This window comes from Acanthamoeba castellanii (assembly GCF_000313135.1).
Source record: "Acanthamoeba castellanii str. Neff unplaced genomic scaffold scf7180000084714, whole genome shotgun sequence".
In the NCBI taxonomy this organism is placed as follows: Eukaryota; Discosea; order Longamoebia; family Acanthamoebidae; genus Acanthamoeba; species Acanthamoeba castellanii.
In genome coordinates, this window is record NW_004457321.1 from 28,538 (window position 1) to 41,556 (window position 13,019).

Consider the following 13,019-nt stretch of genomic DNA (forward strand, 5'->3'; position numbering starts at 1 on the left):
CAGGAAGACCATGCACGCAACGTACGCTGAGACTCGGACTGAATCGACTCGAGCTCGTCCTTGCTGATGCTCACCTTATTGCCCATCTCTTGCTGTGCCTTCTTGTTCTCCGCAACAAAAAACTGCCGAAGGGGAATAAGTTGAGAAATGTAAAGAAAAATGACATTTCTTGGCGACCGCGTTTAATTCTTGGAATTTTTGTAGCAGAAGCCGTTGCGTTTAAAAATCAATCCATCAAACATTTGAAGTTAGAACCAAGCATAGATGGAGCAACGTTACCGTGCTGCTATGGTACCAACTTGCTCATTACCATTCATTTGTACAGGATATATTTTTGTTGTAATTTTTATTTATTTATTTATTTTCTTGGGCGGCAGGTGCTGGGCGGGGTGGGGGACGCGATTGGGTTCCGCAACGGCAAGTGGGAGTTCCTCAAGGACGGCCCCCGCATCCACGCGCAGCTGGGCGAGCTGGGCGGCATCTCTGCCCTCACGTACGCGCCTGACCACCACCTCGTCACCCCCCAAGCAAGCCAACTGTTGTGTTGCCCGCTGACTCTGCGGTTTCGAACACACCACAGAGTGAACCGAAGAGACTGGCGCGTGAGCGACGACACCGTGATGCACATCGCCACCGCCGAAGCCCTGGTTGACGATTGGGAAAGGTGTGTGCGGTCAGTGTGCCGTGTGCGTGTGCCATGTGCATGTGTGCGGCGCGTTCTCACTGAAGGAACGCATTTTCCTGGCCGCCGCCAGCATGAAGGATTTGGAAGACAAGCTGGCGCGCAAGTACGTGGCCTGCGGCAAAGACATGGAAGGACGAGGTATGGATGCCTCGCACACGCACCGCACACGCGCACCACCGCACACACGCACCACCGCACACGACGTGCGAACTAACTGATTGGCTTGTGTTGTGTGCAGCGGCGGGAGAGAAGACGATGGAGACGCTGATGATGATGGAGGGCATCATCCCGTTCGAGGGCACCCGCATCACACCCGTCCCCTGGAACCAGATTCCCTACGGTTCCACTGCCTTCTCCACGTTCTTTAGATATTTCAATAACGTTGTCGACAACGCTCACGACGTGTTTGTGGCCGCGTGGAGCGTCAACAGACCCCAAGGGCGGCGGCTGCGGCGGAGCGATGCGAGCCATGGTTCGTGTTTTTTCTTGACTTGGCTGGTCGTGTCATGTAGGTTAGTCGATTGATTACCATCGGTTGTCGTCTGTGTGGCGCAGTGCATCGGGCTGCGATTTCCGGGCGAGGCCAACCGCGACCGGCTCGTCGAGCTCTCCATCGAGAGCGGCCGCATGACCCAGTACGTCGTCTTTCTTTGGCCCGTTTTGTTTATAGATCGCTTGGAACTTACCGCGTGAATCACCACCTTCGCCATCGTCATCATTGTTGGCGGCATCGCCGTCATCAGCAACCACCCCGTTGGCTTCCTCGGCGCGTTCGCGTCTGCGCTGTTCACGGCGTTTGCTGTCGAGGGCCTGCCGCTGCCGAGTACGCGCTCTGCCGCAACTTCGTTCAGCACAAGTCTCACTGACACGCACACGCACGACCACACACGCACACGCCCGCACATAGAGTGGGGCCACGGGCTGCTCGAGCACTTGCCCAAGGCAAAGGAGTACCTTCAGGGCGTGGGCCGCGACGTTGAGCACTACGCCGAGGGCATCGATTACTTCGAGAAGGCCTGGATGAAGTACATGGAGGTACCTCGCAAAAATGAAACACGAACACACCGCGCACACCGCACACCGGCACACCATCACATCACAATTCTCGAACGACCGCAGGAGCGCGGTCTATTTCATAGCGACGTGCCAGCGTTTCCGGCGAGGTGGGGCGTGGTGGAGCGCGACGCCTTCTACAAGAAGCTCTCGTTCGACGGCTGGGGCGGCTCTTCAGGTCCCTGACCACCACTTCCCCCCGCGCGCGTACATCGCATTTGCTCACTTCTCGCTCTCAACCACCACCAGGCCACGACGCAGTGATCATTGCTTACGACGGTGCGACATTATTATTATTATTCTCATTATTATAAATAATTATTCTAATTATTATTATTTGAAGTGTTTGTTCTGTATTACAAGAGTGGCTCACTTTATATTTTTTGTTTTTGTAAATTGTTTGGCCAATCAGCCCTGCTGAGCGCAGGTTCGTCGTGGAATGAACTTCTGTTGAAGGCGGCCCTGCATGCTGGAGACTCTGACAGCACCGGCAGGTATGCAACACGCACCACACACACACACCGCACACGCACACAACTCCGCACATTCACACGCACCAACCACATCACATGAGTGTAACGCGGTGGATTGTTGCGACGGGCGCAGCATTGCGGCCTCTCTGTGGGGCGCGATTCACGGAATGCGCGGCGTACCGGAGAACCACTACCGCAACCTCGAGTACCGCGACCGCCTCGAGAACCTCGCCGAGCTGCTCTACCTCTTCGGCGGGTCCGAACTCCCCGCCGCCGCCGCCACCGCCTCCGCCGCCACTTCGGCGTCTTCGCTTCCTCTTCATCTTCATCGACGTCGTCGGCTTCGGAAGCGAGCGCGGCCCAGTGGGCCTGCGGGACGTGCACCTTCCTCAACGCCCGGCACAACGCCACCTGCGACATGTGCTCCGCCTCCCGCGGCTGAGCTGGTGTGAATGTGTACATAAAGTTGAAATATATTTTGCTGACGTCAGCACCGGTGTTGTGCGGTGGTGGCGAGGCACGCGAGCCAGGCCAACACGGTCTCCGGCCGCAGCACAGGCGTCGGCCGCTCGGATCGAGGCCAGGGCTCGGCGGCCGAGATGACGTGGGTCACGGGCGGGCCTTGTTGGCTGGCGTCGGCCGTGGCGAGTGGTGGTCGGCACACCACGCGCCCGCCGTGTTGGGCGATGCCGGCGGCTAGCCGGTCTCTCACGGCCGGCGGCAGGCTCTCGGGGTCGAGCCAGGCCACCATGGCCGCCACGCGCTTCTTGCAATCGAGCGTCTCCTTGTAGCAGCTCCAACACACCAGCGCCTCGTCCTCCCGATTGAAGTCTCTGCCAACTTAAGTTTCAGTGTGTGCGGTGTGTGCGGTGCGTGTGTGCGGTGTGTGCGGTGTGTGCGGTGTGTGCGGTGAAAGTTGATGGGGAGAAAGAACGTACAAGGAGAACAGGCAGTGCTCACAAACGGCCTCCTTCGTGCATCGCTGGCAAGGAGTAATCTCGTCGCTGCAGTTGTGGCAAGTCACCTTGTGGCACTCCTCGCAGCTCGTCGCGCACCTTCCCGTTGTGCAGGCCTGCGCAACGCCCGACGCATATCGATCAGCCCGCAAGTCGAGGCCTGATACCCGCACGAAGGGGGGACCGGTACCAGTTCGCAGCATTCCTGGCATTCACTGAACATCTGGGCCTCCAGGCGGTTCATCTCCTCCCGCAGCATCGTGCTCCCATAGCTGTCCTGTCGAGTGGTGGTTTGTTGGGGGGGGGAAGACAGGTCAGTGATTGGTGGTTGGTGGTTGGGTGGTGGCGGGCGGTTGGTTGGTTGGTGGGCGGTGTACCGCAAGCGACCGATAACAGTGCAGGCACGCGGCGAATTCGCTGGCGTGCGCCCAGATCTTGTGCTCGTACTCTTCTTGGGCTTGCAGCGCCCAAGAGAACGTGCGCTGATGATACAATCACCACACGCGACACACGACACGACACGACACACGACACACGACACGACCAACGACACGACACGCAACGAATGAGAGGGAGTTAGTAGTGGTTCAGCACACTATCAAGAGAGGCCAGGCCAAACCTGCGGCTCACATGGCCCGATGCAGGTCCACATGTCGGCAGACCGGAATTCGAGCGGCACGGGCTTCCCGGCCTTCTCCCACTCCCGCTCCGTGAGCTTGGGCACGTTGCCACTGCACCACCACACCACACGACCAACGACGCGCAACACGACGCGCACACGACACGACACCGAGAATGAGTGATGGGATGGTTGATCATGGCTGATTGCTGAGTGAGAGAGGCCGGGCGGTGTTACTGGGTGAAGGTCCCGCAGTTCTTGCACACCAGCGCTTGGCAGACCTGACATTCGGACAAGCAGTCCCCTGTAACGACGACACAAGGCCGTGAGACGAAGAAGAACGAAGAAGAACGAAGAAGAACGAAGAAGAACGAAGAACGAAGAGGAAAGGTCGGGCAGGTTGGAGAAGCCGATCTCAGGTACCGCAGGCGATGGTGAGGCACGCCGAGCAGAAGTAGCCGTCGGTGCTCTCGGGAATGGCGAATTGGATGAAGCCGTCGGGCCAGTGATCCACACGGCACACCTTTGGGGGGACACTCAGGGACTGTGGCACATGTTAACGTCGACCCAGGCGAGAGAGCGACGTACGAGGGGACAGTGGCGGAGCACGGCGTAGGGGAAGACCAGGTGCAGCTGGTGTTCCCCTACAACTTGCTGGCGCCCTAGCAACGACCTGTCATTTATTAGTAATTCATTTTAACAGTATTTAATATTTATCAAGATGATAAAAAAAGATAAATGATAAAACAAATCGAGAATAAATATATAAATACAAAATATGGGTTGGGATGACAGGGGAAGGCACAGCGGAAAGAGGCCGGTGAGGCTCTTGACCAGCAGGGAGTGCACGAAGCGGCGCACGAGCGCGGCCGGCAGAAGTTCCAGGTAGGGGGCAACGCGCTGCAGCTGGGCCAGGTCGAGGTCGCCACAGAGGGCCATCTCCTCGAGCTTGAGCCGGCACAGCTCCACCAGCGGCTGCACGAAGATGTGCTTGTCGTCGGCCAGCCTGGCCAGGGCGGCAAGGGGCGGGTGGCCGTCAACAAAGGCAGTCCATGCATCCATACGGGCCCACGCCCTCACCCTCTCGTCGCTCATCTCCGAGTAAACTCTCAACCAAACCAAACGTTGATCTTTTTTCTTGGAAGTGGTCCCTTTTTTACGGAGCAGAGGTCGTAGTTCAAAACACTGTGCAGTGCCTGTGTGACAAGTAAGCGTTGGTGGTATAGTGGCAGCATTGGTGCCTTCCAAGCACTAGACCCGGGTTCGATTCCCGGTCAACGCAACTCTTTTTCTTGGCCTTTTTTTTACCACGCTGAACTGTGCGCTCAGAGTTCCAGAAGAAGCAATGAACGACGCGAAGGAGGTGAGCATTGTGGGAGGGAGGAAGAGCCGTGCCATTCCCGTGCCCAGGTTGTCCAAAGACGTTGGAAAGGCCTCGACAAATCCAAACGCAACGAATCGCAACGCGAGTAGCGGCGCAAATCTCGCCAGATCAGATTCGAGCGAATGGACGTCGCAGGTTAATCGATTGCTTGACTGGATTGCGAACCGAGGCTCAAATTCACCTTCGTTGAGGGTACCGCGTTGTAGCGGCGGCCGAGGGACGTGGTCCAGGCGCGTCCAGGCGATGGATCAGGACATGAGGAAGTGGATCGAGAAGCAGAGGCAGCTGGCGCGCGAGGGCAAGCTGCCCAAGGAGCGCTTGGACGTGCTCGCTCTTGTGGATGTCCCCTTCGAACGCAGCTGCCGAGAGGAAAAGGGAATGGCCGTGGACGAAGACGAGGAGGAAGAGGAAGAGGAGGTGCAAGATCCCGACTACGATTCAGAAGCAAGCGATGAAGATTTGGACTCGTACGATACTCTCGAATCCAGCTACAGCGACTCTGCAACCGATTCAGATGATGAAGACGACAACGCTGAAGATTGGCAGGAAGGTATTTCTTTCCTTTCTTTTTATCTATTTCCTTTTCTTTTACTGACACTTCGGCCCCGCAGCCTCTGCGCCCTCTCCGGCGACGGCAACCCAACGACCTCGAGCCTCCCAGACTTCGTCGACGTTCCAGGCCCTGAGCAGCAGGCGCCGGGGATTGTTCGGGAACAGCGCGAGGCGAGGCACGCCACCCGCGACGTCAACCGAGCGGACCACCACCAACTCAACTGCGACGGTTGGCGCGAAGAAGCGACGACGGGACGATGACGCCGCCAAGCCTTGCTTGCCGCGATCGCTGCAGGGATCGTCCAGGCGGAGCCACTCGGCGAGCTCCTCTCCGTTGAAGAAATGGAGGACCTCCTCGCCCGACAGCGCGGACGACATCAGGCCTGTCCCTGACGGCCACAACCGGAGCGAGCGCGACCGTAGGCGTGGCCGTCGAGCGCCGACCGAACGAGGCGAGAGCGGTACAGCTTCGGTGGAGGAGAGCCGCCACTTGGCCGCCGCCGATGCCCACGCTGAAGAAGAGTTCAGCAGCGCCAGCGACGACGAAGCAGACGACGACGATAGCAACCCGCTGGAGGAAATGTCGACCCTGATCGCCAAGGCCATGTACCTCGAGTCTATCCTCGATTGGATCTGATCGACACGACACACGTACACACGACACAACACATGTACACACGACACACACGACACACGCGGATAGATGGAAGAATTCATTAACATACAGAGTCCGCACCATTGGGGGCTAGGAGTAGTCGGCGATGACGGTCTGGAAGGCTTGGACGGTGGTGAGCACGCCCATGGCGAGGCCGAACACGACGATGAGCGAGTGGAACGCCCAGTGTGCGGCCTCGCGCACCCAGTAGCGCACGCCGCTCCGTCGCTCGTTGCCCCTGCGCCCCTGCGACGTCTGCTGCATCCACAGCAGCCACTTCGTCCCGCTGTCACGCTTCGCCTCGCTGTCCTCCCTCGCCCGGTACTGCTGCTGCCCTCGCCCGCCATCACCGCCTTCGCCTTCACTGTCGCTGTCGCCGCCATCATCGTCGCCGTCGCCGTTGCCGCTCGGGCCAGCGCTGTCGCCGTCGCCCTCGGCGTCGCCGTTGCTGTCGATGCCGTAGGCCGGCCTTCGGCCGCTGAAGAGGCCTCGTCGCTCGCCCTTCACGTCGGCACCTCCTCCCTCCTCGTCCAACCCTCGCCCATCATCGCCTCCTCCTCCGTCATCGACAGCGTCGTCGTTCTGTCGTCGCTGCTGTCGCTTCTTCTTCGCGGTCTTCGCGGCGTCTCGCTTGCGCTTCTCTCTTCGCTCCCGGCGCGCGTCCTCGTCGCGCTGCTCCTTGAGGTCGTAGACGCTCACAAAGCCCTCGTTCTTCTCCCGGTACCGCACCCGCATGTAGATCAGCGTCGGCAGCACGAACGAGTTCATGCTGTTCGAGATCCCCACGATCAACCCCACCAGGTCTGCACACATCATCGTCATCAGTGCGCGTGTCGCGTGTGTGTCGCGTGTGTGCTGTGTGTGTCGTGGTACGTGCCTATGACGTTGGGGATGGCGCAGGCGAGGCCGACGATGGCGGCGATCATGCCGGTGCGCACGAGCACGCGCTCCCAGTGGGGCACGAGGTCGTCCGCTTCTTCCTCCCGCGGCTCCGCGCCATCATCCGCGAGGCCCAGGCCAAGGCCGCGGTCCTCGCTCGTGACGAAGTGGTCCTGCTGCGTGCTGTAGTTGATGCTGCCCACGCCGCCGCCGCCGATGCCTCCGCTGTCGGCGCTGCCCAGCCGCACGTAGGCGCCGGGTGGGAGCAGGTAGCCCGCGCTGTCGACGCGGCCCGACGACGACGCGAGCGAGGTCGACGGCGAGGACGACGACGTGAGCGACGCGGCCGGCGATGAGCGCGGCGTCGACACGAAGAGGGTGGACGAAGTGGTCGAGAGCGAGGGCGACGAGACGAGCGAGGAGGAGGGCGAGGGCTCGAACCGGCCCACGCGCCACCAGTGCCACAGGCCGGCGCGGCCCAGGATGGACTCCTCGACCACGGTGCGGCACGGGACGAAGACGATGACGAAGGTGAAGACCAGGTCGAGCACGAGCGCCACCTTGGCGATGGTGACCGAGACCGACTGGCCCAGGTTGTCGATCACGATCTGCTGCACATCGTCACCGAAGAACATGTACGCGAAGCTGGCAAACACCACATTGCCTACACACACACACACACACAACCGCACACGCACGATTGCTAAGCATTGAATGTGTGGAGGAAGACAGACCGCGAAGGCGAAAGGAGGAGTGCATACCGATGGTGGTGATGAAGAAGGCGATGTGGAGGGAGGCGTTGAAACGCTTGGGCTCGCGCATGGAGCTCTCGATGGGGAAGAGGTACATGGTGATGGAGAACAGGAAGGCGGCCGTGCCGAAGAACTGCGGGTAGGTCTCGATCCGGATCACCGGCATGTTGAGCGGCGAATCGATGAAACCGCCGTCCTTGAAGCCGTACACAAACACCACCGCCACCCCTACACTCAAATCGAATTAGTGCCATGCGTGTCGTGTCGTGTCGTGTCGTTGCGTGTCGTGTGCTTACCGAGGACGAGCGCGGCATCGCCGGCGACGGAGGTCAAGCCCACGTAGGAGAAGGACTTGATCCACGAGAGCAACACTTCGATCGCGCCTGTGTCGGCAGCGAGGTGACAAGATTTAGATGATGAAGAAGAAAGACGAACGGCCTTCCCGGGAGGTCGCGGCGGCGGTACCGATAATCAGGACCCACTCCAGCACAGTCAGACGGTCGGCGATCGCATGTAGCAGATCACCACTACACACACACACAACAAATACAAATAAATAATAAATAAATAAATAAACCACAGTTGTAACCGAGAGGTGGCGTGTGTGCGTGTGTGCTGCGTGAAGACTGACAAGGGTACCAGAACACGACGTAGACAGCGCAAGCACCCAGCCCTTGAATCAGTAGAAATACATATGACATTCTTCTCTGCGAAGACGCCAACAACATGGAGTAGGAGTATAAGTTGCGTGTCGTTGGTCGTGTAGTCGTGTCGTGCGATGAAAGAGGTGTCTTACCACCCAGAGACCAAAGGTGGCCTCGGCCAGGTCGGGATAGGCGATGGTCCGACCGCCGAAGAGCTTCCGCTTGCATTGGATGACCCGGTAGTCGATGTAGTCGCACAAGAGCCCGAGCACCAGGATACCAATGGCGCCGCCCCACAGCCCAGCTGCCTCACAACACACAACACACAACACACAACACAACACACAACACGCATGGCGCTCATGAGTGTCGCGTGATGACATTTCGAAACACCACAGCACGCGACACAGCGTGTGACACGCGCAACACAACACGCAATGCATGTGGTGGCGGACCTTTCTTCAGGCCGTAGGGGAGGAAGAAGGAACCGGCACCCACCACGCACTTGATGATGCTCACGCACGCGTGCAGCGCCGACGTTTGGCTGCACACCCAAGAGGAGGCGTTATTGTGTGGTGTTAATCATCCAATATCTATTAAAAAGTCAGCAACTGAAGGGAAAAAGACCGAACAAGCAAATACAACAGATCAAGAATAATACAAGGCGAAACTGGACAGCTACATGGGGCGTAAATCGATCGTGGATGAGGGAAATGGAAATGGAAATGGAAAATCTCGGTGCGGAATTTTGTAGGGCCAAGAAGGATGGGTACCCGGTGCGCGTGGGGCCATCGTCGCTCGCTTCATCCTTGCCTCCACAAAGAATTCGCAGGCACCGCCGGCTCATGCCTTGCGAACGCAACGAACCGCTTTACTCAGGCGAAACCCAAAAATTTCAGCCAAACGAAAACGATTACAAAGCAATAGGGAAAAACGAAACGCAACTGGGCAAGTTTGCTTGGGCAACGATTCGAAGAAGAAAGACGGGAGTCAACGGGTCCGAGGGAAAGAAGGGAATGGAGCAGGTGGGAATGCCCAAGATTCACACCTGCACCACGCCAAGCACCTCTCGATCTCCAATTTCTAGACGAGATTATGACATTGCCGAAGAGGAAAATGCGGCAGACGAAAATGGGCGGGGGGCGCTCGATGATGATGATGATGATGATGGAGGCCTAGAACACGACGACCTTGAAGTCCTCGAGCTTCACCATTTGCACCACGAGCAGGACGGCGATTCGGACCCCACGGCTCGATACCTGAGGGCAGACGATGACGAAGTCGATGTTCGAGCTCTCGCCCATGTCTACGCCAACGCCGACGACGAAGGAGAAGGGTACACTGTAGAACAACTCAGCCGAGACGAAGACACCTCTTCGTCGCAAGAATCGAACCTCGACCTTGCGCGTAGCGGCCCCATTCCCATCAACGTTCGTGACCAATTCGACGACAGCGTGGATGACGACGACGGCCTGCAGCTCTGCAATACCTCCTACGAGGCCGAGGTAGAAGAAGACGAAGACGAAGACAAGAACGTATCAGCCTTCATCTCTCCAGACGCTTCAGAAGCTGCCCGCCAAGATGAAACCGCAGCAGAAGATGAGGGTGGAAGCCGCGGCGAGACGACGCGTAGCATCATGGCCCGCCTCGCCATCAAGCTGGGCAAGCAGCCCGACGACGTCCTCCCCTTCACCCTCCAGCTCGAGAAGGAGTGGCTCCTGACCCGCCAGCAGCTGCGCACGACCCTCGCCAGCGACGACGACGCCGTCTTCCACCGCCTCCAGTTCCCGCTGGGCCTCGTCTTCGCGCTCAAGGAGGAGCTGGGCATCACCGAGGGCGACGTGCCCAACATGCTCAAGTACAAGGTGCTCAAGAAGCAGATCGAGCAGAAGCAACTTCGCGCTGGCAGCGGCAACGGCGGCGGCGCCGGCGGCGACACGGTGGACAAGGACGGCAGCCCGGGCGGCGGACGCCCGGGCGGCAGCGTGGCGGGCCGCAAGCGCAAGCGGCTCACGGTGGCGGACTGGCGGGAGAAGGTGGAGCGATTCGCGCTGGACACCCAGCACGCCCCGAGTCCCTTCCGTGCCACCTCCATCTTCCAAGTGGAGTGTTTCTGTTGCGGCTATGCCGTCAACATGAACAAACCAGGTATTGCACGTTCACGCACGCATACGACACCACACACACACACACACACATCACATCACACGGTGCACGGCTGATTGTGCGTGTGTGAATGGCGAAATGTTGGCAGGCCAATTGTATTATTTGAGGAGGCACGTGGAGGGCGTGCGGCCGGACATACGGATGAGCAATCACACCAAGAACTATCGGCGCTGGCAGAGACAATACCAGGCGGGCGTCAACATGGACGAGGTGCGTTCATGACCGTTCACCTCCGCGTTCTCTCATCGCAACTGTAGTTCGTGATCCTCATCGTCGTCGTTGTCGTCGTTATGCTGATTAATTGATGTGCTGCAGCTGCCGCCACTGCCACGAGAGCCGAAGAAGCAACGAACAGCACAGAGTACCGCGGGCAACGAGGAGGCCAACGATGAGGGGCTGGAGCGGGCCGAGTTCAGCGCCGGCGCTGACGAGGAGGAGCACAGCGAACGCGAGACCTCACCCACGTCCTCCTCGTCGTCGATCCCCACCTACGCCCCCGCTGCGCACCCGGAGCCCGGCGATGGCCACGGCTCCCCGGGGAGCGCCGTCCCCTCTGGTGCCGAGCTCGACCTGGTCGACCTGGCTCACCTCCAGCACCACGGCGACCACCACCAGCCGCTTCCGCCGCATCGTCACCATCTCACGCAGGTGGCGATGGAGCACAACCCGCACTCGTTCCACAACACGATCATCTCGGCGCCGCTGCCGTCGCTAGTGACCCACGCCGCGCCGCACTCCATGAGCCACCTGCTCTCGCCGCACCATCAGCACCACCTCAACTCCTCGCCGCCCCAGCCCGCGCTCTTGCCTCTTCTCCACAACCTCCAGCCGCACCAACATCAACATCACCAGCATCACCAGCATCAACGTCATCCGCCTCAGCATCATCACCACCACCAGCTCCTCCACAGCGACATGGCCGTCATCATGAGCGCTGGCAACGGCTACTCCTTGCCACCACTCCTCTCCACTACACAACATCATCACCACCACCAACAGCCACACCACCAGCCCCCACTGGACAAGGACTCCTCGTTGTAGATAGAGATCAGCTGGTGGAGGTGATGGAGACATCCAATCATCAACAGCCAACAAATGTAATATTGTACAGTATACACTGCCACATGTGAAGACTTTGGTGTAGTGTTGTGTGATCACCTGTCAGTGTCGGGCACTTTCGTTGTTGGCGCGGTTGTGGCTCGCCGCTTTTCGGCCGCGGCCACGACGCTTCGGGAGAATGTGCTCCGGAGCGTGATCCAATTAGACAAAAGCGTTGGCGTTTTATTACGCGCTATGCCCGGAATGCTGGCGCACGTCTTGAATGGAGGTTTGAGCAACCACGGCAGAGCCAACACAAAGCCCACAGACCTTTTGCATTCTCACGCTTTCAGGAAACAGGTGACCACATACACTGCCCTTCTTTAACTTGCAGCTCCAGCGCCCCAGGCCCTCTGCTTGAAGTGATGGTACGCGTACCACCTTCGCCCTCCCCACCCAACTCTCCTGCGGCTTTCTTGTTGTGCCCGCAAAAGGGTAATTGGGCTTTTTAATTATGAATATAATAAATTATGTAATTATTTATTATTTTATATTTATGTGTACTTGAACAGGGGAACAGCAGCAGTGCAGGTCCCATACAACTGCCAGCACAGGTCACCAGCCAAGACCTGGCCCAAGTCTGGGTCCGTTGCTCCTACGTTCCTAGCACCGACCGCACGCACCGCACACGCACGATCGCACGCACCGCGCCGACCGCACTCACCATTCGGTTTCTTCCTCTCAGGATCGGTACGACAAGCGCAAGAGCGGAGAGCTGAGCTCCGCCAAGGTCCACAAGTTCATGAAGGACCTGGCCCACGTGGCCGGCCTCAAGTACGACAAGGCCGAGGCCGACCGTCTCATCCGCTCCGTCGTCGACCACCCCGACACCGCCGCCGCCGGCGCTTCCACTCAGCCGCAGCCCAGCAGCAGCAGCGGCAGCGTGCCCCGGAGCCCGCGCAAGCAGGAGGCGGCGGAGGGCGACGTGCGGGTCGACTTTGAGCGCTTCCGGCGGCTGTTCCTCGTCGTGCTCGAGAAGGAGCGCGAGCAGCAACAGCTGCTGCTGCAGCAGAACGAGAAGCAGCAGCAGCAGCACGTGAAGCCTGCGTCGGCAGCGCTGCTGGGCAGCCGCAAGCTGAGGAGCCACCACCAGGCCAGCAAGA

General features: G+C 59.2%; 6 protein-coding genes across 6 annotated transcripts; 4 read left to right on the forward strand and 2 right to left on the reverse strand.

The window, feature by feature from the left end:
* Window positions 1–264: 264 nt before the first annotated feature.
* Window positions 265–2,653, forward strand: ACA1_147520 (ADPribosylarginine hydrolase; the record flags this gene model as incomplete). Its single annotated transcript, XM_004335218.1, has 13 exons — window positions 265–291; window positions 378–493; window positions 581–664; window positions 756–823; window positions 924–1,025; window positions 1,117–1,157; window positions 1,241–1,320; window positions 1,429–1,508; window positions 1,593–1,720; window positions 1,805–1,916; window positions 2,166–2,232; window positions 2,345–2,467; window positions 2,566–2,653. 13 exons carry the CDS (start codon window positions 265–267, stop codon window positions 2,651–2,653), a joined length of 1,116 nt encoding a protein of 371 aa, XP_004335266.1.
* Window positions 2,654–2,698: 45 nt separating this feature from the next.
* ACA1_147530 (uncharacterized protein) lies at window positions 2,699–4,881 on the reverse strand (the record flags this gene model as incomplete). The annotated part of the gene is made up of 9 exons (XM_004335219.1): window positions 2,699–3,044; window positions 3,150–3,283; window positions 3,358–3,444; window positions 3,545–3,649; window positions 3,787–3,898; window positions 4,024–4,090; window positions 4,210–4,309; window positions 4,375–4,459; window positions 4,592–4,881. 9 exons carry the CDS (start codon window positions 4,879–4,881, stop codon window positions 2,699–2,701), a joined length of 1,326 nt encoding a protein of 441 aa, XP_004335267.1.
* Window positions 4,882–5,413: 532 nt separating this feature from the next.
* ACA1_147540 (uncharacterized protein) lies at window positions 5,414–6,359 on the forward strand (the record flags this gene model as incomplete). Its single annotated transcript, XM_004335220.1, has 2 exons — window positions 5,414–5,720; window positions 5,782–6,359. 2 exons carry the CDS (start codon window positions 5,414–5,416, stop codon window positions 6,357–6,359), a joined length of 885 nt encoding a protein of 294 aa, XP_004335268.1.
* Window positions 6,360–6,467: 108 nt separating this feature from the next.
* Window positions 6,468–9,499, reverse strand: ACA1_147550 (transmembrane amino acid transporter protein; the record flags this gene model as incomplete). The annotated part of the gene is made up of 7 exons (XM_004335221.1): window positions 6,468–7,146; window positions 7,251–7,920; window positions 8,018–8,236; window positions 8,305–8,391; window positions 8,816–8,956; window positions 9,108–9,196; window positions 9,426–9,499. The coding sequence occupies 7 exons, from the start codon at window positions 9,497–9,499 to the stop codon at window positions 6,468–6,470; spliced, it is 1,959 nt and encodes a 652-aa protein (XP_004335269.1).
* A 169-nt stretch (window positions 9,500–9,668) lies between these two features.
* ACA1_147560 (uncharacterized protein) lies at window positions 9,669–11,859 on the forward strand (the record flags this gene model as incomplete). Its single annotated transcript, XM_004335222.1, has 3 exons — window positions 9,669–10,800; window positions 10,907–11,028; window positions 11,134–11,859. The coding sequence occupies 3 exons, from the start codon at window positions 9,669–9,671 to the stop codon at window positions 11,857–11,859; spliced, it is 1,980 nt and encodes a 659-aa protein (XP_004335270.1).
* Window positions 11,860–12,281: 422 nt separating this feature from the next.
* On the forward strand, window positions 12,282–12,995 carry ACA1_147570 (uncharacterized protein; the record flags this gene model as incomplete). The annotated part of the gene is given in 4 exon segments (XM_004335223.1): window positions 12,282–12,290; window positions 12,429–12,500; window positions 12,602–12,952; window positions 12,972–12,995. 4 exon segments carry the CDS (start codon window positions 12,282–12,284, stop codon window positions 12,993–12,995), a joined length of 456 nt encoding a protein of 151 aa, XP_004335271.1.
* Window positions 12,996–13,019: the final 24 nt, after the last annotated feature.